This window comes from Nipponia nippon, unplaced genomic scaffold, assembly GCF_047370975.1.
Source record: "Nipponia nippon isolate SJK-2023a ecotype South Korea unplaced genomic scaffold, ASM4737097v1 scaffold_20, whole genome shotgun sequence".
Classification (NCBI taxonomy): Eukaryota; Metazoa; Chordata; class Aves; order Pelecaniformes; family Threskiornithidae; genus Nipponia; species Nipponia nippon.
Genome location: NW_028262337.1, coordinates 2113301 through 2140437, shown reverse-complemented (window position 1 = coordinate 2140437; position 27137 = coordinate 2113301). Strand labels below are relative to the sequence as shown.

The 27137-nt window shown below is 38.4% G+C and overlaps 1 protein-coding gene across 2 annotated transcripts; it reads left to right on the top strand.

Annotated features, from left to right (window-relative positions):
• The first annotated feature begins 66 nt into the window (after positions 1 to 66).
• On the top strand, positions 67 to 26856 carry PAIP1 (poly(A) binding protein interacting protein 1). Of its 2 annotated transcripts, none has more exons than XM_087759653.1 (12): positions 67 to 208; positions 1313 to 1417; positions 4966 to 5147; positions 10544 to 10732; positions 14230 to 14342; positions 17051 to 17162; positions 18406 to 18531; positions 20766 to 20872; positions 22304 to 22421; positions 22556 to 22610; positions 23227 to 23320; positions 25465 to 26856. In XM_087759653.1, the coding sequence occupies exons 2-12, from the start codon at positions 1387 to 1389 to the stop codon at positions 25556 to 25558; spliced, it is 1221 nt and encodes a 406-aa protein (XP_087615779.1). In that variant the 5' UTR covers positions 67 to 208; positions 1313 to 1386; the 3' UTR covers positions 25559 to 26856. The 2 variants fall into 2 exon arrangements, with proteins under 2 accessions (XP_087615779.1, XP_087615778.1); XM_087759652.1 differs by lacking the exon at positions 67 to 208 and adding an exon at positions 3006 to 3742.
• The last annotated feature ends 281 nt before the right edge of the window (positions 26857 to 27137 follow it).

Sequence of the window (27137 nt, the reverse complement as noted above, 5' to 3'; positions counted from 1 at the left end):
GGCTGGACTCGCCGGAGCCGTTGGGGGAGCCGTCAGGCGCGGGGCGCTGGCAGCAGGCGGGCAAGAGCGGCCGCGGGCGCCTTCGTCCCTCAGCCGCGGCGAGCCGGCGGGGACCGGGGCGAGGAGGCGAAGGTCGAGGCAGCCGACGGCGAAGAGACTTCCCGAAGCGTGGTTGCTTCACGTGGACAAGCGCCGCGGCATATAGCTGGTACTTTCTTTATTATCGTCGTTTTTTCTTGAGATGTGTAATAAAGCAGCGATGTGGTGTATGTGTTGGACTTGGAGCGGTAGGGCAGCAGAAAAAGAGGAACTCTGGCAACTGTATAAATATACTACATGACTCCATAAAGAGAACGTGCCATTAAAGAGAGAGCTGACAGAGGACAGCTGCCAGGTTGCCCATTGCCTGTATATGTTGCCTTATTTCACGCGATCTGGAGTTTCTCGGTATAAGCTAGGCTTTTTTTTTTTAATTTATTTACATCTGTGTAACTGTTCGTGCAAAATATGGATTGCCAGAGGTGCCACACAGCTTCCAGTCTCACAACTGATAGATAATGGCTAGAAGTGAAGTTAAGCACCGAAAACATGAGTCTTTGAGAGTAATTAATAGGATACTCTACTACTAGATGTTCAGGAGACTACCGTGATTTTAGATAAATTTGTGGGAAGATTCTGTTTAGAGTTACCACTTAACGTGCTAATATACGTGCTTTATGTTTTGGGCTCAGTAACCATTGACTAGCGCAACAACATGCCTCATCGGTATGATGGGGATCAGCGTAATTCCAGTTATTAGTAATCTGTTCACTTCTAAAAGCTAAAACCAGCCCTCTCCATTTTTCTAACTAGAAATATGTTGTGAGCATAAAAAAAAAAAAACAACAAACAAACATGTACGAGTGCTTGTGTGCTGAATAGTGACAAAGTTGCAGTTTGGTTTCTCAGCACCAGGCGCTGCAGGTGTGTGCAATATTGCTTCTGAATTAAGTTTTAGACTATTAGGTAACACGCATAGGACAAAGCAGGTAACTCCCCAGAGGATATTTCTCATTGGTCATAACAACATTTGGTGAAAGTTTCAATCCAGTCATTGAATGCTTAGGATATGTCTTGCTAGCTTGGCTATCTCAGGTTTTCTGCTGTTTGGTCTCAGAGGATTGAAGTACTTGACAGGACTTAGCTACTCAGGCCAGAACATTCTACACAGAATTCTAGGCGTTGTCTAAAGGGGTTGACTATTGTAGGTAGTATTTGGAGATTGTAATTTTGGATTTGACTGCCTGAGTCTTCTTTTTATTTTTGTTTTAAGCGTTTACGCTGGAGAGGAGGAATTGGGTTCACAGCCAAACACAACTGCTCTCGTAGTGCATCTGTAACAAAAAGATGGATCTGGAATCACATTCCACTCTGAACGGTAAGTAGGTGCCAAACAGTCATTAAATTAAGATAATATAGAATGTCTGCTAAGGGAAAAGAATTCACATTTATGACCAAAGGTGAAAAGTTGTCTGGTTCAATAATGATAACCTGAGGCATTTAATTCCTCATAGGTGTATACCTTAAAGAATGAGATTTGCTTTCTTGAAAGACTGGCATATTAAAAAATGATGCCAGTATATAACAATGATTTTCTTAAAGCCTCCAGATCCTGAGACCAGTGACTGAGAATCTCAACTTCCTTTTTTGCATTAATGTAAGCTTTTCATTCTCCTCCTGGTAAGGTAAAGTCTACAGATGTGACCAGAGGTCACAATACAGGCTTTAAAACTGGAGCTGAAATAACACAAGAACACTGAATATTTTTAATATGGTTACTTTAGTAGATAATTTGTGATCTTTAAAGGATTGGTAATACTGATTAAATCTAGGTTTGACAATTGTTTGCACAAGGGAAGTCCTCCGAGTTTTTTGAAGACTCATCAAAATCTCCTACATTTGCTCTCATTTCAGTTGCAGAATATAGATTTGTTAGTTTACCAGCCCTCAGGGCTGCCTAGGAACAGTTTTCCCATGAGCCTAATTAATTTTAAGTGTGTCACCTTTACCGTCTGGCCAACTTTGTCTCGCACCAGAAATCAGTCCAACTCATGCCTTGGGGAATTAACAAATATTTTATACCTACCTCCCCCCCATTAATAATTAAAAATGGTAAAATGTAACAATAATCCGAATAGGAACGTAACTTCTGAAGACACCATTTTACAATACAATTGGATTTTTTTTAAAAATACAAGACAGTGCTATTCTGATTTTTTATAATGTTTCATACATACTTGCGTATTTTTCATCCCCCCATGAGCCATGAACAGAGTTTGACCCAACACCCCACAAGCCTTTGACGTTGGCTGTGGAAGGCACAGGTGGCGAGGGCAGCACAAGCCAGGCTCTGCAGGCAGCCAAAACACACACGTCTCCAGCAGGATCCCCCGAGGTGTACGCTGGGCGCCCCGGGTCTCAGTTACCTTCCTCGTCTTGAAGGCAGGTTGTGGTCCAGAGTTTGCAAAGCAAGTAGAGCAAGGCTCTGGACTGAAACCGGAGGATTAAACTGTGAATGGACATGCGAATTGAATTGTTCACAGTTAACGCGAGAATATTAGCAAAACGCATTACACAGATGGTCTCCTTCAGTCAGTTCCTTCCTTGGTGGAAGGTTTTAAAAAATTAAATCAGAAGAGCATTTGTTACCATGTCACGCATAAATTATGCATGAAAATACATTATTCTGAACAAACACGTTTATATTAAATAGCTCTAACAGCACGGTAATATTGCCACGTTGGAGGCTTAACTTTGTTGGCTTAACTTTAGAATTTAGCCTGCAGCTTTTCCACACAAACCCCTCTCTTGTGGAAACAGCCAGCTACGCATGGTGTAGCGTCGCGCACCTGTAGCTACAGGTCTCTTACCAAGCGTAGCGGCAGTCTCGGTCCTGTTGCGGTCACCGCGTGGGCTGTTCGTTGCTGCAGGGCCGCGGTGACAGAGAACACCGTCTTTCTGAACAGGCCGTTCCCAGGCCGTCGCGGTTGTGGAGGAAGGCGCGAGGCGGCTCCACCCCGCCGCCCCAGCACCGGCCGGCGGCACAAACCGGCCCCGCGCGGGTCGGTTGCTGCAGCCGATCCCGCGCCGGGGGGTGCCGACCTCTCAGCTCTGAGTACCCGAGGCCGGCGGGGTGGCCCGACACCCGGGCAAGGGCCTCCGGACCCGGCCCACAGCCGGACCCGGCCCGCGCCGCGCCCCTCCCCTTCCCGCCGGCGGCGGCGGCGGTCCGGCGCCGCGGTTGCTATGGCGACGGGCGTGGCCAAGCCGGGAGGGGGCGCTGCCGGCCGCGACCATCGCGGCGGCGCCTGGGGGGGGCGAAACTGAAAGTGAAGGGCTGGCGCTCGGGCCGCGGCGAGGCGGGACCGGGTCGCCGCGCTGCGCCCGCCCCCCGGCCCCAGCCTACCCCCGCGCCGGCCGCCGGCTCCCTCCCATGAGCGCTTGAGCCGCCCCAGCCTGAGCATGTCGGGGAGTTTTGACCGAGCTCCGGGTGCCGGCCGGGGCCGGGGCCGGGGCCGAGGAGGCGCTGCTCCCCTTGGCGGCGCGGGCGCGTCGGAGAGCGGCGGCGGGGCCCGCCTCGGGGGCAGTGGTTCGCACAGCTCGGGCTCGGCCGAGGAGCAGCAGCACCAAACGGGCGGCCTCTTCCTGCAGCAGGAACCATTGCGGCCTCCGAAGACGGCGCCGCTGGGCACCGGAATCGCAGGTATGGGCCGCCGCGCAGCGGCCCCCTCCCCGCCGCGGAAGGTGCCGGGGAGCAGCCCCCCGAAGCCTGCCGCGCTCCGCTCCTTTGCTCGCACCGCTCTGCTCCCGCTTATCCAAAGTCGCTCCGACTCCCCACCCCCACCCCCCCTTTGACGTCCCACTGGGACGGGAGCCGTGGGGCTTCCCCCCCGCCTTCCTCCGGCCTGGCCGCGGGGACGCGTCCTTGTTCTCACCCCCGCGCCTAGGGGCAGAGAGGTCACCGCGGCCTGAGGGCCAGCGCCCTGCGCACCCCGGGCGCCTGCGTGGCTCCTCTTGGCACTGCACGGAGATGACCCGCGTAGGGGTGCCTGCACCTCTCCTCAGAAGAGTGGTCGTGTTTCTGGGTTATGGGCCTGTGCCCAGGTAAAGGTGTGATGTTGTGTTGCAGCTGCTCGCAACACCTCTCTGTCTGTCCCTCCCTTTCTGTGCCTTCACATCTGTGTGTGCGTTTTATCCACCTGTTAATCTGACCACAGATGGTCTCAGCCTTCCCCTTGTTGAAGAACTCCAGCCTAAAGGTTTGCCAAAAAATAAACCCAACCCAACAGTAATACAAAGCATGGTTTGTTGGTTAGCTTTCTCAGGTAGGTATCAGGTTCTGTTTTCAGTAAACTGAGGAGCTAATCTATAAAGATATATTTGGAAAACGTGGAAAATACGGTTTTAAAAACACTGTTTTGTTGGATTTTTCAGCAAACGTGCAAGAGCAATCATAGCTAAGTGTCTTTGAGGGTTATGTTAAAACTAGTGTTGTTAAAAATTAGGGATGTCTTCCATTTATTGACCTTCACAGTCTTGCTTTGAAATCTATGAAAAACCCACAAGGTGAGCAAGCATGCCACAAGCAGATTTACTAGTTTCTTAGTTTAGCTCTTTTAGAATTTTCATGGGAGAGGAGACACCTCTTTTCTTTTTTTCCTTCTTCTCCCCCTTTTTTTATCACCTTCACATGAACATCGTGTTTACTTTCTGTCATGTCGAAAGACATCTAGAGTTTTCTAAAGTGAAAACTTTATCCATATTTAAGAAAAACAATAAAAACAATATATTTGAAGTAAACTTGAAAGTACATTTATAGTAAAAGTATATTTAAAGTCCAAAAAACAATGTGTTCTGGGTGTACTCTGTGTGAATACATACTAGTTCAGCGATTTCTAAGAAAAGCTGTTAACAAAAACTTTTCAGAACACCTGCAACAGACAGGAATTCCATCCGGATCACAACATAAAGTTTCAGCTCCTGATTCTGGACCAGAAATGGCTGAACCTCGGGTGGCTGTGGCTCCTGTGGTAACGTCAAAGTTGTCTGTTAAAGCACCTGAGTTTTATCCATCAGGATACCACCAGAACTTCAATCAGAACTTCACAGTGAGTGTTTATCTTCTCTTCTTAGTATATGCCAATTTACTTCTATTCAAATTAACAATGTTTTCTTGAGATCTTGTATATCAGGTAACTTCAATGCTGCATTTGCTGAAGAGATTCCAAAAATTCTGATGATAACCTCCAGAGTCACAGTTAGAATACTAAGTGATAATGGGTGAATATTGTGATGTACATGAGAGCCTTTAGCGTGGGATATTTTGCTCAAGCTTGCTGCAGATAACCACATTCCTTGTTGATTACACCAAGCATTGATTACACCCAACATAAGAGTAAGCTGTCTTTCTGGCGACTGCCTCTCTTGTAGTTACATCTACACTGAATTTTAATTAAAGACTTAGCTGCACTTTTATGCAGATTTCACAGGTTTTTGAAGCAAGTGTGGGAGAAAGCTTGAACTTCAGCTTTTCTGAGTACAGGCTTTACCTTTCCTAAATTTTACTGCACCATGGGTATGATTGTCCATGACTGCTTAACTCAATGTACCATCATGTGTCTCTTAATTCCTTCAGTGCTGTTGTATCACCAAAGGGCAAAAAAGTACAGTTAGGCTCATTCCTAGGAGTTACCTACCCAAATACCTAATAAGAAATATATTTGCAGCCAGACTAAGGGTGATCCCAGATCACCTGTTGTAGATGCATTATGTAATAAAAGTTGGTGGTACTTCTTTTCTACTCCATTATCTTCCATGTTACTGCTCAGTAATTCTACTCCAGGGAAGATCTATGTGAATTCTTGGAATATCCTTTTGTTATGCAAGCAGCCAAACTCTGGTACTATATATAAACAGGTGGGAACTATTACTTTATAAATACAATAAAGTGATAAAAAACAGTTATACTGAAACAAATAGATTTTTTTAATAACTTACAGAAAAATACTTGATTTGAATGCTAAATATGGTGGTTTGGTGTTTTGGAGTCTTTTCCTCACCAGTAAAATTGGCGTTACCAGCTTTGCCCGCTTACTGAATAGAATTACTGTCCTGGATAATACAAGCCCATAGTCAATATACAACTGTTACCAAAATGCCAGCAGGAACATGCTTCAGTGAATGGATAATATAGGGGAAAAATAACTAGTTTGCCTAAGTACATGTTACATCTTTTCTATAAGAAAAGATTTCAGTTTCAAGACCAAAACAAACGCCATTTGGAATGGCATACATAGTGCATACTTACAATTACAAAGTTTTGAGGCCGGCAATGTTGCTTTTCAGCTGTTTTGCAAAAACACACAAGCATGTGGGAGTTCCTGGTTGCTATGTTGTAGGAATATGCTATGTATGTGACTCATCTATTAATAAAAACACCTCTTAAAATGCTAGCAAAATCTAGAACATTTACTTGGAAGTATCTTGCAGGGACCTTGATCTAATCAGAATATGCTAGGCATAGAATAGTGGTGTTTCAGACTTTCACCCTTCACTGTTACAAAGTTCGGGGTTTTTTTACTTTTAATGACTGAATCAATTTCATAAACTGGGCTCACTTGCAATAAAATAAGAAATTTAGCACAATTTACTATTACACAGATTTTGACCATGAGTTTTAAAATTTGAATCAAAACAAGGTTTTGAGACACTTCTGTTTTTCTGACTTAAAATTAATGCTTTTTAGCTTTCACTTATAATGTTTCCTGAAATTTTTAGATCTGAAAACTCTCATTTCTCTTATAAAATACACTGGTTTTGCTATTAAGCATTTATTGCTTTAGAAATAAAATGTTGATTTCTTGTTTGATTGTACATTACTGTAATTACTATATGTGTCCATATAACGTTTGATTATTAGGTTAGTTAATTTCCAATTAGTTCTGATACTCAAAACTATCAGTTATCTGTGAAGATAGTTTAAGGAGTACAGCATACAAGGCATACTAGAATTTTCAGAAAAACTTTACCAGGACTTGGGGAAAAAACACCTCTGTGGAATTCTGTGTTTGCATACAGCTGTCCATCCCTTTGGAAGCTGTGGATGTCTGCAGTAGAACTGGTGACTACATTTGGGTTTGGATTGCCAGTAGGAAATGTCAGACTTCTTCTCTGGCATGGGTGTGTGATAATAATATGGCTGTCACTTCATCAGAAGGGCATAATGATATTCTTTCTCACTTCATAGTTTTAGGAATTAGATTTGTATTATCTTAGGTGGAATCCTCCCCCCGTTTTGTTTTTAAACTTCAGTTAATGTCCAAACGGAGACTAAGCTGCCTCAGTGTTAGTTCTATATGTTTAGCCAAGCACAAGGGTGCCACTTAACCTCATACAGCATGGATACGTGATTTTGTATATGCAACAGTCTTTGTACTGAAGTTTGCAATAACTTTATTGTAAACTTGTTGAGTGCATATAACCTGAAGGGGAAAAAAAGCTTGTTCCTAAGAAGTCTGAAGAGAAATCAAATCAATGATAAACTATTGGTGACTAAGTTCCTAAGTGGGAATGTTGTGAATACTTTTCAGGCATAGGAAAGTGGTAATTAGCACATGCACAGAAAACAGAGCCCAAGAGCAGATTTGGCTCATGGATCTTTTCTGTAGACTTTCTGGGTTTTATATTTATGCAAATCAGAGGAGTACCTACTTAGCCTTTTCATTGTTACGTCTTTAAACTCATGAACTGACTCTTAGTAGAAGAGAGGCAAATCTATAATCTTTAAATAGGTGACTCTCTTGTTGTGAATAATCCAGGATCCCATCCTATAGCTATCAAACATAAAGGAGAAGGCTTAGACAGTGTTGGCTTGACTGAGAAATCATTGAAATTAATGGAAAAATTCTAGTTGACTTTCATGGCTTTGAATCTTAAATTTGTAATGAATGTGTAAACTTATAGCCTCCTCTTAGCCAACTGCTGTTCAAAAATAATGAAGAGGGATTTGCTGTTTTCCTTTAGTTGGTACAGTACATGGTGTTGTCTTCTCTGTTAAATCTTAAAGTCTGCCAATGAGTAATGCAAGTGGTTTATGTCTAAAAGTTATGGGGCTAAATTTAATTAGTATCTAGAGTATCAAGTGCTATTAATTTAGCAATGTAAAACTTTATTAAAATGTTTGAATTATGCATTTTTCTCGCCCATGTGTTCTGTTCCCTGGCATAGCTACTAAAACCTAGACTTGCAACCTCCTCCTAAACTTGGAGTTGCATATTTAGTACAGGTATATGAGTGTGGTGCAGAGTTTAGCCTCTTAATTACAAAATGGGAAAAGGAGTATGAATACAGGGACACCGGTATACCAAATGGTATTGGGGCCCATTGCAAAACAAGGACATTCTTCTCCAAGACTGAATTCTTATCAGGTGAGTATGAGAGGAAGATACCTTCCTCTCTGCTGAATGAGGATCTCATAACAACCTGATGGCTGTCAGAAGGAGCCGCTTCTTTTACTAGCTACAGCAATTGCATTCCCTGCAACCTGGCTGGAGAGTTTTCAAATAGGTTGTTTGGAGAGATGCTAGTTCAGCTGTATGTGATTAAAAGCTGCAGTTGCATGATAATGTCATAGTTCTGTGGAACAAAATAATTTAAGTTAATTGTAGAGAACTTTTACTGGGCTATTTGCAATTGCCTAGTAAAAGTTGATTTCCTTTAGTGAAATAGAATATTTAGTAAGTTACACATAGGCCTGTTAGCCTTTATTCTTTGGCTTTATAAGCTCCAAACAATTAGAATCATGGATATTTCAGGTTGGAAAGGACCTCTGAAGTTCCTCTGCTCCAATCCCCAACTCAAAGCAAAACCAACTTGGATCAGGTTGTTGGAGGCTTTATCCTTAAGAGTAGTAACAATTTGCCACCATTTCCATAAACCCATATTTTTTTCCTGTTTCTGATGGGCAACATGAAGTAACTTTGTCTTTAGTATTATTCACTAAGCAAATATTCTACTTAATTAAACATCATAGAAAATCTTCCTAGTTTTTCTTTTATTATTTTGATGTGTCCCCCCATTAGCTTAAGACATATACCCTTACAATATGGGTCTTTGAAGAATTTTGGAAAATCTGAAGAATGTGTGGGGAAACCAGCAGAGGTCATGAAATTAATGTCAATACTTGATTTTCAGCCGTGTGTATCTGTCTTTCTCCACAGTTCATATCCAGATAAAAATTTTTCACAGATCCATATTGCTTCACAGTAGAGGAGAGACAGAGGCATTTTGAAGACAGAAAGTAAACGACATCCCCTCATTAAGGGAGGGGTGGTAGGGAGAGGGAGACTATAATTCTAAACCTCATCAATGTATTTATGTCCACTAAGTAAAAAGTTTTTTATAATTTTTAGCTCAATTTTTCATTACAGTAGATATATTTTGAACCTTTATCTTGTTAAATAGTAGATCAGTTGAGAATTCCGATATTCTATGTTACTCTTATGTCTTGAATCGCTAATTGTAAGTCATTTCTTTAGCAGTCCCTCTTCAGGCACTTCTGAAATCTATGAGAGATGCTTTTCAGTGTCTTTTGTGTAGTGTGTTATTACTAGTGATGTCACAAAGTATGCTGCGTCCTTTGCTATTCCCCTCATATAGCAGCATTATAATTATCCAGAACAGTATTGACCTTAGATACTGTAACATACATTCATTTATAAATAGACAAAATTAGCAGCCTTCTGTTCCATCAGCGGGGGCATAAACATCAACAAAGTGGTGTTGTGCTAGCTCATCCTTTTGTTAGGGAGCAGGTGTGTTTACTGTCTGGTTTTCAACCTCAGTAGCTGCAAATTAATGCAATACCATTTAAATAGTTTAATTTCATACCTTGTAATCTTTCATCCATTGCCAAGACTTGCAAATTTGCTGACTTTAAAGGATTAGTTTTCCTGGCTATACTTTCTACCTGGGACCACTACAGTGTATTTATTGTATTTGTGTAATTTCTCACCCTTATGTATATTTTTGAGAACTATACACTCTATGTATGACCAAAATGCTTTGTTTCAAATTTTCAATTATTTTTCCTTCTACAGTTCATATATCTGCAGCACAGTTTGCGTGTGCATCAGGAATGGGTGTTGAGCCCCAGTTCGGTAGTTTTATTCTTAACAGATACACTTTCTTATTAGTTTCTTAGTTAATCTTGTACCCAACTTGGAAAACTGTGTGACTTCTTTTTAATCTGTCTTTTGACGTGTTTTGCTGGGAGACCATAATATCTATAAAAACACGTTGCCTAGTTCTTAAGATGATAGGACTACTGGAGCTTTCTGATGCATTGAGGTCTATGGTCTCTAAAAATGTTGAACTGAACTGTGTAATAAAGATCACTATGCAGAGACTCAAGACTAAAGGCTATATGGTTACTTCTGGAGACAATAAGTAACAACATTATTTTAGGTTCCTTTTAAATATTTCATATCTTCTTTCACTGCTATAGGATTCTTCCTTTGAAGACCGATATTATGGCTATCTGACTTTGGCAGAATATGTACAAGACTTCCTAAATCACCTCACCGAGCAACCAGGTTGTTTTGAAACTGAAATAGAGCAGTTTGCCGAAACACTGAATGGCTGGGTCACTGCAGATGAAGCTTTACAAGAACTTGTTGAACTCATCTATCAGCAGGTAGCCTGTGTATTCTGTCTTATAACATGGATATTACGCCTCTGTTACCTCATATCCAAGATATGCGTACCAGTATTATTTGTCATCTAATTGTATCTACTTAGTATTTTAATAGTTTGAATTTTTCTTTTTAGACTGAAACATATAGGGGAAGATTTTCCCCAGTAAATTGAAATGGTAGCTCAAGTGTGGGATGCCTGGATGGCTGATAAATTTCCCCAAGTTACTCTGTTTCCTTTGTTGTGTATTTGGATCTCACGGGTTCCTTACTAGAGTTGAAATTACAGCACTTTAATTAAAGGGAGTTATATTTGAATTGCTGTGTTTATGTAGTAGAGGTTGAAGAATCTCTTAAGCAATGCCAGAGTTGTACATCTTTATTCTGTCCAGCAAAACAATTTCTTCATAATACTTAAATAATTTTAATTTCTTGGTGTTAAAAATTAAATGTGTATCTACTGTACACATCACTCTTTGGGAAATGCTCCTTTATTGACAGACTTTCTTCTTCATTTGGAATATACCTACTTCATAACAGCATAATTGGAGGAAAGGAAAGCTTGTCTAATGGTCTTGATGGCCATGGAAATGAGGACAGAGACCTTGAGCTGAACTCTGTACTAATTGGGGGAGCCATTGAAAGAACAGCTTAATCTGTGTTGCTTAGCAAATGAGCTGCTGTTACTGTCTTTTGGGCTTGGTGCAGAGAATGAAGTCACACTTGTGCTTGCTGTTTATTACATTGGGTGTCTCTCACTTTCCTGGGTTGGTTGCTTTCAAATTCGACCTGGAAGAATGCAAACTCTTATTCACCTTTAAAGTGCAGATACTTGCAGAATATTTTAATCTGGGGTATGTAGAAGCTGCATGACTGGTTGGTCATTGTACAGAACTGTAGAGTCTCAAGTTTCTTATTATCATACAGAATTGATGCGCATTTAATTCAGAACAGTTTAGTTAGATGTTAAGATTACCTGCGCTGTGTTTGGCAGCACATGTTCCCATCCTTTATTTGAACACATGAAGGATAGTTAAAAAACACATTCCATATAAATTTATTGGAAGAAAAAAAGAGGAATTTATCCCATTTCTAACTTCACATATATTAAATACATTGACTCTCATTTAATTTAAGTCTTTAATGTTGCCTCTTCCTCTCTTCCCCTGTTTAAAAACAAGTCCAGTGTTAGGGTTGGCTGTGCCTTTCTCAGCTGAGAAGCACTGAGTGTTATCAGTCTGAAATTATGTGAGAAATAAAACAGTGCAAAAAAGCTGTGCTAGTATCCAAAAGCATCTGATTTTAGTTTTGTTGTATGTCAGGATAGGATAGTGTTTGAGTGTAAGTCAACTATGTTTATTATTCTTCTGTCTTGAGCAGAGTCTCAAGTATTTGTGTTTTCTGGCTTATCACAAAACAATTGAAACTGCTGAAGTGTATTTATAAGCATCTGCTTCACTGATGTTCATTTAATTCAATTGAGCAGATTTACAGATGCTAGCTTTGTGAAGCAAAAAGACTAAAATGAAGGAAACCCAAGTCCTGTACAGTCTTCCCTTTATCTGTGTGTCAGGTATCTTCGCCTGGCTATAAGGATTAATTAAATACTTCCCCTGTTCTTAATCCATTTATGTCTCTGGACAGAGTGAAGTGCCAGTTCTCGTGTTTTCCAAAAGTTGAACACTGACTTCATGTCTTAAGAATCTTGACTGTTCTATAGTTAATACAGTGGATTGTTCCTGTTACAGCAACTAAAATTTCTCAAGATATGTACTGGTAGATTAGCCTTCATGCTTAGGTTGTGACTTTTTTGAGTCGGAGATAAACTGGGATTACCAGCAACAATAATCAGGGAAAATGATATTGCACTGTAATGATTGGTTATTAAGAAGATGTAAGGTGGTTTTTTTTGTCTCTGTGTGCTATGCCAGGTCATAATACCTAAAATTTTTAATTGTTTCAGTATTTGATGCAACCACAAATACAGACCAACTAATTAGGAAGATAATGCTTAAAAAATACAGATGAGGTTTGAAGAATTTGTGTGTGTGTTTGTGTTGTTTTGTTTGTTTGTTTGTTTGGTGAGGAAAGAGAAGTGTAATTGAAGTGATGTATTTTGCCTTATAAAAAAGGGGGCACCTCTTCCAGTCTAAGCAACTGATTGAACTAAAGCATCAGAAAGCTCGTTAGCTATTTCACATGCCTCTTACTGGAAACGAAATTCTATTTGATTGTCTTAATTACTTAAACTTGTTCTGTCTTCCAAAGACACTTCAGTATTTTCCAGTGACTTTATGCACGTAGTACAGTTATACTGAGTGCATATTTTTCTCTGGCTGTAGAAGATAATTAGCTATAATGCATTGGCGTGCTAATGGCAAGATGCTTTTTTCAAACATGTTAGAAGCAGAAGCATGCAAGCACATCTACACCACTAATAGGTGATGAAGATGTAAAAGGAATGTTCAAAGATGATAAAGCCATAGGAGAAGTTTATTGAATTCTTAGTATCCCTGGTTTTTTTGGCAGAGCTGACAGAGTTATTTACACCAGAACCTCTTTTCACTGAAGCTGTATCTGAGAAATAATCTCAGATTCAAGTGTTGTTAGAAGAGAGCTCAAAACAAGTGAACAGTAATAAATTACCAAAGTAAGGGGACATTCTGCGTTAAGTTCTATGAGAGGTTGAATGTAGACGCTATTGAACTCCAAATTACTTTTTTTTCCACCTCTTGACATTTTGAAGTATCAGATTTAAAGCAAAATATTTTTCAGACAGTATATAATTTACGTTGTGGCATTTCATTGCTACCACCTGTTTTTAGATGACAAAAGTGTAAATGCTCAACCGTAACAGGGCTTCTTTTAGAAAAAAGGACCCATCAAGAGCTATTAACTGTAATGATACAGTTTTAACCTCGGAATCAGAAGTTTGCTATTCTGCAGATTGCTGGAGTATGTACAGGAGACAATATTTATCTTTACTTGCCATGTTCTTGTACTCTTTCCCTGGGCATTCACTATTGCCAAAAATAGATTCTGGGATAAATAGCTCTTAGACTGAATGAAGTTGACTTCTTTTTTATTTTGTTTTAGTGTACTCATTTCTCCTTGAGAGAATGCCTGTCCTTGAAAAAGTGTCTTAATGTTCACTGTTGATTTTTTTGTATAAACAGTTTGTCAGTGACTTTCAGATGCTCTTTTGTTGTAGGTCACAAGGGAGAAGTAGAGTTGAGGACACATGGCATAATGGTGGTTGTTTTCTTAAAGCCACAAAATCACGGTACAATGAACTTTCAAGTGCTGAAATGCATGTAACAAAGTGTTGATGAGATACAAAAATTAACATGACAAATAGTAATTATTAATCTTATGCTCTTCAGTTGTCTAATCACCTGTTGTTAAACACAGTTTTCAAAAAAGCTTTTAAAGAAATTTCCTGATAGCTTAATCATGAGTTATATGAATCAAACTTATTTTTCCACTTTTATTTTGGAAGGCCACATCTGTCCCAAATTTTTCCTATATGGGAGCACGGTTGTGCAACTATCTATCTCACCATCTAACCATTAGTCCACAAAGTGGGAACTTCCGACAGTTGTTACTTCAAAGGTCAGTATCAGCATGTCATTTTAAGCCTGTTACTTTCTCATGTTACATGTCTTCCTATTTTGTGTGTAACTCTTAACGTCATGTACAGAGAGGTATATATTTAAAATAGAAGTTTAGATTGAGGATTATTAAAGCACAGGTACATACTGGATCTCAAATACATGTATTTTTAAATATTTTAATATTTTTAATTATGATGATAGGATTCCATTAGGAGTTCTGTAGGCTCTTTTGAACTGAGTATCTCAGACTGATCCCGAATTACAGGGTAAATTTGAAAGCTAGTCAACTTTAGAAGTATAATAAATGCACACATATGTACTGCCCTTGTCCTTTGACTCTTGCCAGGACTTACTTCATTGTGTTTTTTTCTTTAATTACTTTTCTGGTTGGAGTTGCTGTGTAAGGTTTATTCATTGATCGGGTAACTGACTTTATATCTGTGAAGTAGATGCATAAAATCCAGAAGGATAAATTTCTTCAGTTTTCAGTTACTACAGAGTTCTGGGGGCCTATGGTTTAATAATGATTAAACTTTGTAGTTGACAAAAATGCAACATTTTTAAAATGGATATATTTCCTTTCAAATCTTACTGCATGACATTTGAAGGAGTAGTACACTTTAATACTGCGAAATTCTTCAGCAATTAGCCTTTTTTTCTTTAAGGACTTCTGGCTTTCTAAGCTTCAGGTTTGCTTCTTATTTTAAAAGTTTCACTTAGTTCACCTATGTTTAGGAGCAAAAGCATGATAAACTTTAACAGCAGTGCATTCTGATCATCTTTTATCAGGAGTGGTACCTTATGGAGAAGCTGATAATATTTTTTTCCCTTGTCCCAAAGCAGATGAGCCTTTTTGCCTTCAAAATTATCACTTTTATCTTCTGGGGTTTTTAACTATGTTTCTTACTTGAACATGAAGGAAATCCTTGTTAATGTTGGATTATCTGGATTATTCCTGGTTTTTAAAGCCAACCCAGTAGATGACATTCATTTTAGCACCCTGAAGCCATGAATTTAAAGGTGCTTATGTTTTTATTGCTAATATGGATGGAATTGGGGTTAGGGGGTGGGGATAAACAACCTAACAATATGACCACAGAGAGCTCCTCTTCTGTTTCTCAGCCCAAGTTTCTACCTTAAATTTTGTATTTCAGCTCCTTAGATTTTTCAGTTTCTCTGGTGTTTCTTAATCCCATTACGTAACCATTGAGAATACATTAGAAGTTGTCTGGCTTTCCTTTTATCTCAAATATTTTTTAATTCTGTTTTTGAGCTGCTACGTAAACTTGTACAGTTTTGGCACAGTTGTTGAATACTAGAAGTAGTACCTCACTGCCATGTTATCTTAATCCTCTGTATTTGTATTCACATCTAAATTACAGAATCATAGAGTCATAGAATGGTTTGGGTTGGAAGGGACATTAAAGATCATCTGGTTCCAGCCCCCCTGCAAGCCCCATCCAACCTGGCCTTGAACACTTCCACAGACAGGGTATCCACAACTTGTCTGGGCAACCTGTTGTGGTGTCTCACCACCCTCACAGTAAAGAATTTCTTCCTAATAGCTAATCTAAATCTACCCTCTTTCAGTTTAAAACCGCTACCCCTCATCCTGTCACTACACTCCCTGATAAAGGGTCACTCCCCGGCTTTCCTGTAGGCCCCCTTTAAGTAATGGAAGGCTGCTATAAGATCTCCCTGGAGCCTTCTTTTCTCCAAGCTGAACAACCCCAGCTCTCTCAGCCTGTCTTCATAGGAGAGGTGCTCCAGCCCCCTGATCATCTTCATGGCCCTCCTCTGGACTTGCTCCAACAGGTCCATGTCCTTTTGATGGTGTGGGCCCCAGAGCTGAATGCAGTACTCCAGATGGGGTCTCACGAGAGGAGTAGAGGGGCCGAATCACCTCCCTCGACCTGCTGGCCACGCTTCCTTTGATGCAGCCCAGGGTACGGTTGGCTTTCTGGGCTGCGACTGCTCATTGCCGGCTCATGTCCAGCTTTTCACCCACCAATACCCCCAGGTGCTTATCCACAGGGCTGCTCTCAATCCACTCATCGCCCAGCCTGTATCCATGTTCGGGATTTCCCCAACCCATGTGCAGGACCTTGCACTTGGCCTTTTTGAACTTCATGGAGTTTGCACGGGCCCACCTCTCCAGCCTGTCAGGGTCTCTCTGGATGTCATCCCTTCCCTCTAGCGTGTCGGCCGCACCATGCAGCTTGGTGTCATGAATTATGCATCTCTGTCACTTAAAATGGTGAGAGAAAGAATTTATCGAATGAGTGTAAAGGCATCTAAGACAATGTGGGCAGCACCCTGAAAGGGGGAAAATGTCTTTCAGAGTATATCTCCTTTATTTCTGTGGACATTTGGCTGCCTGTGTTAAACTTCCTGGACTCATATTCTAAATACACCTAAATGGTTTAACTGTCTTTTAATTTTTACATATTGTAATTTGCTCTGTTTCATTTTGCTGTCTCGGATATCTCAGTGCTTGAAAACACAATCATGTATTCATCTAAAAGGACACAAATCCACAGTGTCTTTGTGAAGTCCTCTCATTTCCTTCACAAATTATACTTCCCAGCATTCAGCACTTAACAGTTTTAATGCAGTTCATAAAGTCTTAGCATTCTGTTAAATAAGTAGCATGTTATGTATGTTGGGACGTCTACAGATGATACGATTTTGTTTTAATGTTTACAGGTGTCGAACAGAGTATGAAAACAGAGATGAAGCTACCAAAGGAGATGAGACTACTCGAAAACAATTTCATGCCTTTGTGCTGTTCTTAGCTGAACTTTACCTTAACCTAGAGGTAAGAAAAAAGTTGCATGTCAGGTGGTTCTTCATTAATTTTTTGTTGTGTTTAGGTAAACAATGAAACGGAATATAATTTGAGGTGTTTTTCTAAAGGGAGAGGGGAATAAAGTAAAAGGACTTTACAACAGTTTCATTATAATCTGTGTCCAAGAAACAGATAAACAAAAAAGGACGAGATCATTAGAAGAGAAGTGTATAAAGATTAAAAAAAGAAGCGTTACAATTCATAAAAAGAACCAACCATAAACCACCTTTGGAATGAAGCTTTTGGCAGTTTTTCCAGTCAGAAGAAAATACCAGGTGGCTACACTTAACCAACACAGGAAATGTTACAACCTAGCAGAAGCACATCAGGATCAATAACCCATGTAATTCAGTATTCAGCCACTAACAGGAGCTATTATCAAACCATTGAGGAAGATGTGGAAATCCTCAAAACAAGCAATTAAAATGGCAGACCTTTAAAGATATTTCTCCTGAAGATTGAGTCCTTGGCTTATGCATGAAGCATGAAATCTTGTATTTAGATTGGTTTTTTGTATCTGTGATATGTACAGAAAAGTGATGTACACGTAAAATTTCTTTGACTCTTATACCTGTGAGTTCAGTAAGTTTACTAACAGCTGTAGTGTACTTAAAAGTATATTTTTGACTGCATTATTTCAATGGTTTGACTTAAGCAGACACTATAAAAATTGTTCTGGCATGAGGAAAGAAAATAATTATCTGACTCTCCTATTTCTTTTCATAAATGGGCCTTTTCACTTGCTAGAATTAAAGAGGAAGATTTGCAGAGAGTTTGGGGGAGGGGGACTTGTCCAGTTCTGTGGAGTATACCATTTTATTTTTAAACCATTTTCTATAATTTTTTTAATACATAAAGAGTACCTTCTAGAAGTAAGCCACTACAGCTGTAGAGAATACATAATGTAGCATGGGGTTCTGGGAATTTGGGATTTTGTGGACCATTTGCAAGGCATTTGGTAGCTTTTCTTAGCAATTTATTAGCAAAGAAACAAAATGCTAGATATGCATTGTTATGTATATGTCCAATAGTAAAGATATTACTCAAAGTCTGTGTTGTAAAATAGTTACAGGATTTGGTATGTTCTTCCAACTAAAGAGCTCAACTGTGTTGATCACAAACCAAATCATACAGCATTCAAGAGAGAAAATGTGATTAAATTAGTTTCTAAAACTTAAGTCTTTTAAATGTTTTTTTCATATCTCTTTTGCAGATTAAAGGAACAAAGGGACAGGTAACACGAGCAGAAATTCTTCAAGAAGGCCTTCGGGAATTACTAAACGCGCTCTTCTCTAACCCTGTGGACAGTAATTTGATATGTGCAGTGAAACTGCTGAAGGTGAGACAGTAGTTTTAAAAGAAAAAGAAAAAAAAAATCAAGTTTTTAACCTTCTTACCTTTGGGAGCAGTGGGGGAAACTGCAAATAAGGAAGTGTTTATAGCATTGTATCCATTACATCATTAGCAGAGCAAGCTGTACTTCGGGTTTTTTTTCCTTAGCACCGTTATGAAAGTGAGTCAACAAAAAAAGTAATGTACTGCTCTAAAAGTAAAATGCGAGACCATTTGTGTACATACAGGAGCAGCAGAACTGAAGCCAAGGTGCAAAGGAGTAAGCAGTCCCTTCAGGTCTCCTTTTGCTGCTTCTGGTGTGGGAGAAAACTGTAACTAACTTGAATGAATTGCGGGGTTCTTCTGCAGGACACTCAGCAGTTAGGGTCTACTACTTTTTTGCAGCAAAAGGTTCTTGGTATCAGTTATTTCATACTGTATTGTCTGCATCATTACTACTGTAGAAATATATATATTTCTCTTTCATGATGAAAACAAACTTCTTTGCTCGTAAGTTTTACTTTTTCTTAAAAAAATTGTTAGTCTCTATGCAGGGAGAAACTTTTTATCTTCACTAGCCATGGTTATGCTCAGTTGGGAAAGCACAGTTTATTTTAAGAATGAAGGTTAAAAGCTAAACAGTATTTTTCTTGAGTTTTGTTTCTGGTTTTTTTGTGGTGGTTTGGTTTGTTTTTCCTCATTCTTCCTCCTTCCTCCCACTCCACTATTTTTCAGACTTTTCTATCTTGAATTCCAATTCTGGGAGCTTCTTTAGATATGATGAATAGGGAATGAAGATTTTACGTCTTCCAATTTAAACTGTTCATTTGAAGTTTGGATGTTTAAGCAGGTTGCTTCATAGCAAGTGTGAGGTTGTGTTCAATGAGCACATTCACTCCTGTGGTCAATCCTTATGTTGGCAGTGCTTCTCTGAGGCAGGGCACAGTGAAGGACCTTTCAAAAAGGCAGTACACACATCAGGAAGCTTTCCAGTGCTGCTGTTTTCTATAATCGTTCTCCGAAGAAGATGGAGGTCTCACTATTTCTGTGGATATTCTTGGAATATTTATTTGTCTTCACAGCATCCATTCTAAAATAAAAGACAGCGGTCTGAATTATTTTATGACATGTTGTTAAATCTAAAAAGTGTTACAGAACAGAGATTTTTTTTTTTTTAATGCAAGTGTTTTCTGATGTCTTACAGGATCTACAAATGTTGGAGTATATGTGTAGCTAGATTGCGCTACCTCATGAAACCTTGGTTTCACTACTGAAGCAATAAATGTCTCCTGTTGTCTTTTCCATTTAATACAGTAATAGATAACAGATTTTTCACCTGTTTGCTTTGCAATATGTTTATTTTTAATTAAACCTTCTTGGTGCTATTATCTAATTATCTAGGATCAAGGTAGTAGAAAACTGGGAATACCAAACAAGTGCTGATGAAGATGCTTGGTTTTATCTTTGCATTTTATTCCTTTGTGTCATCAGGTGCCATTCCAAGCATTTTGGATCATGTAATATTTACGCTGAGCAGATCAGGAATTGCTATTAACTTTGATCATACTGGCAAATTAGTTTTTTCTGATTTAACTCCTACTGTGCAGTTATTGGGCAATGAAGTACCTATTCTTAACATAAAAGGCTTTCATCCACAGCAGTTCTAGACTGCTGCTAAAGCTCTCTCAGCAGCAGCTTCAGCCTCACAGATTTTATGTATTAAAATTCAGGCTGGCTTGGTTAGATAATTCTTGGCCGGGTGAAATTCTGTGGCATGTCTGATGCTAGTTAAGTTGACTGAAGTGTTTCTCAAGTTTATTAAACTATTGGTTATTCTCAGGTAAGCTGGTGGTATCCCCTGTAAAAATAAGGTCTCCTTTTTTATAGCATATACTTAAATCAACTAAGATCTGACAAATGTCACTGAAGAGTTGTTTCAAAATCATATTTCAAGACTGAAAGGAGAGAAGTGGCTGTGAACTTCCACATAACATAAACATTGGATATAGAGCTACCATACTGTCTCTAGTCTAAAATAAACTATTTACAAGGTCTGTTAATCTAGTTAGCAAAAAGATGTATGCAGTTGGGAGTTTCAGCCCTCAGGTAGTCACACAATGCATCTAAACATTACGAATTGTTACAGAATCTCTTCTGCTGACAGTTTATTAAAGTTTTGTAATTTTCTTAAAAAAAAAAAAAATATATATATATATATATACACTAATCCCTTGTCCTTAGTTGACAGGCTCAGTTTTAGAAGACGCCTGGAAACAAAAAGGAAAGAATGATATGGAGGAAGTGATTCAGAGAATTGAAAATGTTGTGTTGGATGCAAACTGTAGCAGGTGAGAAGATAAATTTATGTGCAGTGGTTTGTTTTTATATTAAACGTAACACCTTAAAAATCTTCAAGAATAGTGAACACGTCCAAAACATTATCTTAAAAACTTTTATTTGTGAAAAGCAAGGTGATATTTGGGTCACTTCCCATGTTAAAAAAAAAAAGCTATTTTTCAATTCAGGGGGGTTGTTTTTTTTTATTTTTGTATATTATCTTTTAATAGAGATGTATGTTCCACTGTAATTATTCTTTTTTTAAAACTTTTTAGGTCTTGAAATCTTCCATAAGTGCTCTGGGCTCTAAGAGCAAGTATATATACAAAGAGACAATAATGGCGATACCTCATAGTTTATACTTTTAAATCTGAATTTAACAGTATAAAATATATACAAACTATTAAATATGTAACAGTGTTAAATATGTACAAATCACTATAAATGTAAAGGCAAAATGGAATATGCTTTGTGGGTTTGTTTTTCTTTTTTTTTTTTTTTTCTGAAGAGCATACCTTTTTGGCAGGGTCTTAACTGCAGTCTGGAAAAAAGTGAGTGGTTGGCTGATGTATTTTGCTTCTCAGTTTGCAATCAACTGTGTGCATGAGGCTATCTGATTCTGCTCTACTTCCTCCTCAGCCTCTTGCAAACTTCGTAAAAACCTATAGAGGGTTCAGATACTGTGACCTGATCTCTTGCCATATGGAGGGAGGCCAGCAGGTAGCTCATAGCATCCATGGGTTGTAATTGAGCTACCCCCAGGGAGGACGAGGCAACTTTTCCTTCAGGAACCAGAGAAAATTGATAGCGCAAGCCAAGGCTTCAGAGATGACAGGAGCACAAACTTATTTTAATAGAGAAAACAACTGAAGAATTTATTTATTTATTTATTCCTTAATAAGACTCTCCTCCATGGACTTGCTTAAAAGAAGAAAGCAATTTCTCTTATTTTAGGGATGAAATGGGTGGTGGTATCTAATGTATTGTAGATATTACTTCTCACTGTTGACTGCAGAATTTCAGTGTGAAATTTCAGAGGGCTAAAATTAGGAGCATAAATTAGATTATTAATAAAATTTGAAGATAATCCCCCTGTTTTTCCCAGTACTATCCTTTTATCAGAGAAGGATTTGTTCTTCAACTTACACTGCAGGTTTGGTATCTTGATAAAAACTATAGCAATTTCTGTTTCATATGGGCTCCTTACTTTACCACAGAGGAAGTAGAGAGGGTGAGTATCTCATATCTGACACATAAAGCATCTAGACTTGCAGCAGAAAAAAATATCTCAAAATTATCTGCAAACTGGAACAAATTTTATCCTTTTCAGAGCTCTCTGTGGGGGAGGAATTTAACTACCTAGCATATGCAAGATAAGAGAGGCCCAATTTCTGGCTTAGCACAAAACATTCCAACTTTTGTAGTCCTTCTCTTTATTTCAGAGATGTGAAACATACACTGCTGAAACTAGTAGAACTGCGATCAAGTAACTGGGGTAGAGTTCATGGAACTTCTCCATATACAGAAGCTACCCCTGAAAATGACCCAAACTATTTTATGGTAAGAATGTACAAACACTTCAGTTCCTTCATTTTATGTGAATTTAATTTGATTCATAGACAACCAAACTGCTGAAAATTACAAACAGCTGTCTCTCTGAATGCATATAATTTTCTGTATAAATTTATTCTTAGAATGAGCCCACATTTTACACTTCTGATGGTGTTCCTTTCACTGCAGCAGATCCAGGTACGTCACAAGCTTAGTATACCTGTCTTCTTATTCTTCTTTAAAAAGTTGTAATTAAGTTTATGTCCTGTTGAAGTACATAAAAAGTTGTTCTTCAAACATCTGAAACTGGTACAACTTAGAAGACAAAATTATGTCTGAATTCCTGGCTTTGTGTAACACATGCCTTATTCTTCATGAAAAGAAGGTAAAGGTTTGAAATGGAGAATATATATTTGAGTTCATATAGTTCAGAAGAATTTATGCCATGGTCCTCAGCACTTGGTCTCTCCAGGAAGCCAGAAATCTTCAAGTCTTCTTTTGGTTGTCCATTGTTAGTAGCAAAAAGGTTTCCTTCTTCCTTGTTTTTTGTTTTCTGTAATCTGAGCACAACGTGGCATGACATCGCTTGAGGTAAAGGCATCTGTGACTGCCTTTACAGTTCTCTGGGTAGATAGGTATCATTCTTAGAGGTCGATTTGATGTCCTGAGAAAACACTGTAGCAGGAGTCTTTTCTATCATATGTTTCATGCCCTTTATGGTTTCATTAAATAGGCTATTTTCAAACTGTATAGATGTATGTTAATTTAGATGACTAGTCTTACATATTACTCAATCTCATTTTCGCTTTGCCAGATTACCAAGAAAAATACCAAGAGCTGCTTGAAAGAGAGGATTTGTTTCCAGATTATGAAGAAAATGGAACAGATTTATCAGGACCTGGAGATCCGTATGTTTCTTTTTGAGTGATAGGTTTTTTTAATACTAGTTATTTTTACTGCAGGCTTAGGAATCCAGTCTTGACAAAAATGAAGCTAAATAATATTATTTAGCTCTACAATGGAAGATATGTATTTGTTTGGGTGCAAGTTGGATTGTAATCACACAATTTTGAAACAAATTTTATATTTATCCAACTGAGTACGGTAATTAAATTTCAGATATTTATGCACATGTACAAACGTACTCTCTTCTACATCTAAAAAAAAAAAATTGCAAGCAAAATGAAGCAGCAGAACTTCAAGTGTTGGTAGTGAGGCAACCTGAATTTATTTGACTGATGTGCATACACATCCCAGCTGGAGATGATTACAAAATTTTCAGTGTCTTTCAAAGGGAGGAGGTTGTTAAGTTTCTCTCTTCAGGATAAGTAGCATTCCCTCAATTAAATGGCTATTCAGTATTCCTGTAGAACGAGAAAAGCAACGTAATGGCAAAGGGGGAAGCCATAGGTAGGAATGTAGTCTGACTTTCTGACACCAATTTGTAAGAATTTAATAGGAAACCAGTAAAAGAAATATGGTCTAAAATAAATTGCTCTGAGCTTTGTGCTCACCCGGCTGAAGGAGGACTTTCAGATCATAATGTGATACCTAAGAACATTTCTAGGGTTGTGTTTGTGTGATAAGAGTGCTGGCCTGGATCAATATTTTTGTTAGTAAATTAGGAAACTTTTAGATGGCGCCTAGCTGAGGGGAGTGGCAAGAACTTTGGAAGACAAATTAGAGATGTCATCAGAAATCAGCAAGCTCATACTGAGGGGGGGGAAAAGACCCACGTGAACCTATGTGCATAGAAGAACAAATTAAATGCAAAATGGAGACAGACAGCAGTTAAAAAACACAGCAAATCCAAAGAGCCACGTGGAAGACTGTGAGTCAACCTTCATGCAAGGTGACTGTGGAACCTTTGTTGAAGGCTTAAGAAAAGCTTAGACAAATGTATGCTGATCCCCTGTCAGCTATTTCTCATGGCTGACATCAGGGAGAAGGGTTCTGTGGAGTCCCTTCTCAAGTCTACATTTCTACAAGAAAGAAGGAACAAATAAATACATAGACTGCTTCTTCAATGCACAATGCTGAAGAAAAAATACTTCTGTGTTTCTGTGGCGCTTACTGTGCGAAACATACCGTTTATGGCCTCTGTGCAGATGACACGTGCTTGTTTGGCATTAAGGCACAGAAGATAATAAACTGAGCACCCGAAATTAATGCACACTTTTTGAGAATCAATAGCTTCTGACTGTTTTTTTTACGGCTGTTTAGAATTATATACACCATCATGTTCAAGCTACAACTGCATTGTCCTAGTTCATGGTGATGAACACTCCAGCTGGACCTAGAGAAGACAAGGAACACTCTAGTTACTTCCCAATAACTGTGGGGAGAAAGCAAGCTGAAGTGAGGCCCATAACTTCCCAGCTTTATTTTGAAACTCTCTGGTAGTCTTCACGCTGTGCGATACTTACTGTCATTAATGGATTCAGTCTTTTCTGTGACCTAAATAAGACAGATCTTTTCCAAAGGACTGGTTACCATATAATAGCAGGTAATATAATGCAGATGCAATAGGGAGGTGAATTAAGGTTGCCTTCTTTCATGTATCAACAAATAGAAATGCAGGTTTTCTATATAAATATTCTTTGACTAGTGTGCAACCAAGACAGTTGATGCAGTATGTGAACTAGGATGTTGACCCACCAAAAATTATGCTAAGCGGATGCTAATTATGTTTTTTGCAAATAGATCAGTACAGAGGCATTATTAAATACTGGGAAGCTTGGATTGCATTATTGCATTTTCTATCATATCGGGAACTCTTTCTGTCTTTTAAAATGTGGACAGCATAAGATGATCTAAAATGGTGACAAACACTGCAGCTATTTGTACATATCTGTGCTGCTTTGAGGTTTGTGTTTATTTGTTTTCCTAGTACCCGTGATTTTTCTCCTTGTCATCCCCTTTAAAAAAAACATCATAGTTAACTGCTACTCATAAAGCTCTGTTTTTTTTTTCTTGACATCTACATAAATGTGTTGGAAAATCCATATGTAAACTTAACATCTTTGGTGATTCTTTTGTTTGTTTGTTTTAGGTATTTTGATGACATTGATGATGAGATGGATCCAGAAATTGAAGAAGCATATGAAAAATTTTGTCTAGAATCAGAACATAAGAGAAAACAGTGAGATGTTACACATTAATGTTAGTTTATTACGCCAGTTTAGGTATGGTTAGAATACAGGGGGACACAAAACATTTGTACCAAAAGAAGGAACTTGAGTTTCTCCGAGTACTAAAGTTATAATTTCCATTTTGTTTAACAGAATCTGCCAAAAATTGTAAACTTATGCCCTGTAACTTAAAATGTTGTGTATATATCATAGTTTATTTTATGTACAGGTATATGAACAATGTTTTGGCTGCAATAAAAATGATTTAAAAATTATCATAACTGAAATTAAAATTTAATGGGGAACTGTCCCATAAAAATTCCCTTCAGGGAGAAAGGGGGAGAATAACTTGATCTAAATTTAATTGCTTGCTTGTTTGTTTTAGTATATATTTGGATTTACTCATCCTTTTTATGATACACACAGTATCTGGTATTTAATTTTTTTTTTTCTTCTTTGCTAAGGCAAGTATGATTCAAATACAGATTTTTTTTTTTTTTTTTTTGGTAGTTAGATCACAATCATGAGAAGTGGTTTGTGAAGGTTTTGTTTTGTGTGGCGTTTTTTGTTTTGTTTATTTCCTTTTTCTTCCTCTTCCAAAACCCATATGGGTGAGATCCGGAATTTTTTTTGTGGAATAAACATGTTATACATTGATACGTGAAAAAGCAAGCAGTATTTTGGAAGTTGGGTGCTTTCAAGATCTTTGGTTCAGATAAGCTTATTTTCAACTACTACAAGCAAAAACTGTCCCTTGTTGTTTTCTTCAAGACTATATGATGATAGTTATAACCCATGCTTCTCAAGAGTATGTGCAGTGCGCAATATTTTTTTTTTTAATTAACGTATCTAACATCTCTAACCTTCCAGCAACCCTTGTAACTTTCTCCATTCTTCTAATTTTATGTAGTTTGATTTAATTTTGTAGTTGGAGTAAATTCATATATTTCATAAATGTTAACATCCTGAAGCCAACTGCTCTTTTTTGACACCATATAATCATGTTAGTTTTCCTAGGATACTCCATTGTTGTTCTTGCCAAACTCAGTTGTACTGTTTCCTGTTATCTGTTACTGGTCAGACTGAGTAGAACCCCTTACCAAAACAAATGGAAATACTCCCCAAAAGTTAGCTACTGTAAAGAACACGTTGTAAATATGCATGTAAATAATTCTGTTAATATTTCACTGTTGTTTGGTTAAATAACTTGTGCATCTGCTAACAGAGTGAGCACTGACTGTTTTCTGGATGTTTATTTAACAAACTTATTTAGGCTGGAGTTTTGGAAAATAAAATTTAACTAGCTTTGTTTCCTTTGGTATAATTTCACTACCTTGTCTCCTTGCTTTAAAAAAAAAATTTTTTTTTTGGTCCTTCTATCTGCCCTTCACCTAACACTTTTTTCCTTTAAAAAAAAAAAAAATCTTTTCATTATTATCTTTTAATGGGCATTCAAAAAATAAAATTCATCAAAGGGCAATATGGTCATAAGAACCATATTAGCATTTAAGTCTCTAGACGAAAATCCAGAAACTAGAAAAGTGAAAATTAAATTAGATTATTTTCATACACACATTCTCTAACATTAAGCATA

What these genes read in the sequence shown, in the direction of transcription:
- PAIP1 (XM_087759652.1), top strand. Translation starts at nt 3,502, where the DNA reads ATGTCGGGGAGTTTTGACCGAGCTCCGGGTGCCGGCCGGGGCCGGGGC. An exon ending in GTGCAGTGAAACTGCTGAAG is followed by an intron (nt 18,532 to 20,765) that starts GTGAGACAGTAG and finishes CCTTGTCCTTAG; the next exon opens with TTGACAGGCTCAGTTTTAGA. An exon ending in TTGGATGCAAACTGTAGCAG is followed by an intron (nt 20,873 to 22,303) that starts GTGAGAAGATAA and finishes TCTTTATTTCAG; the next exon opens with AGATGTGAAACATACACTGC.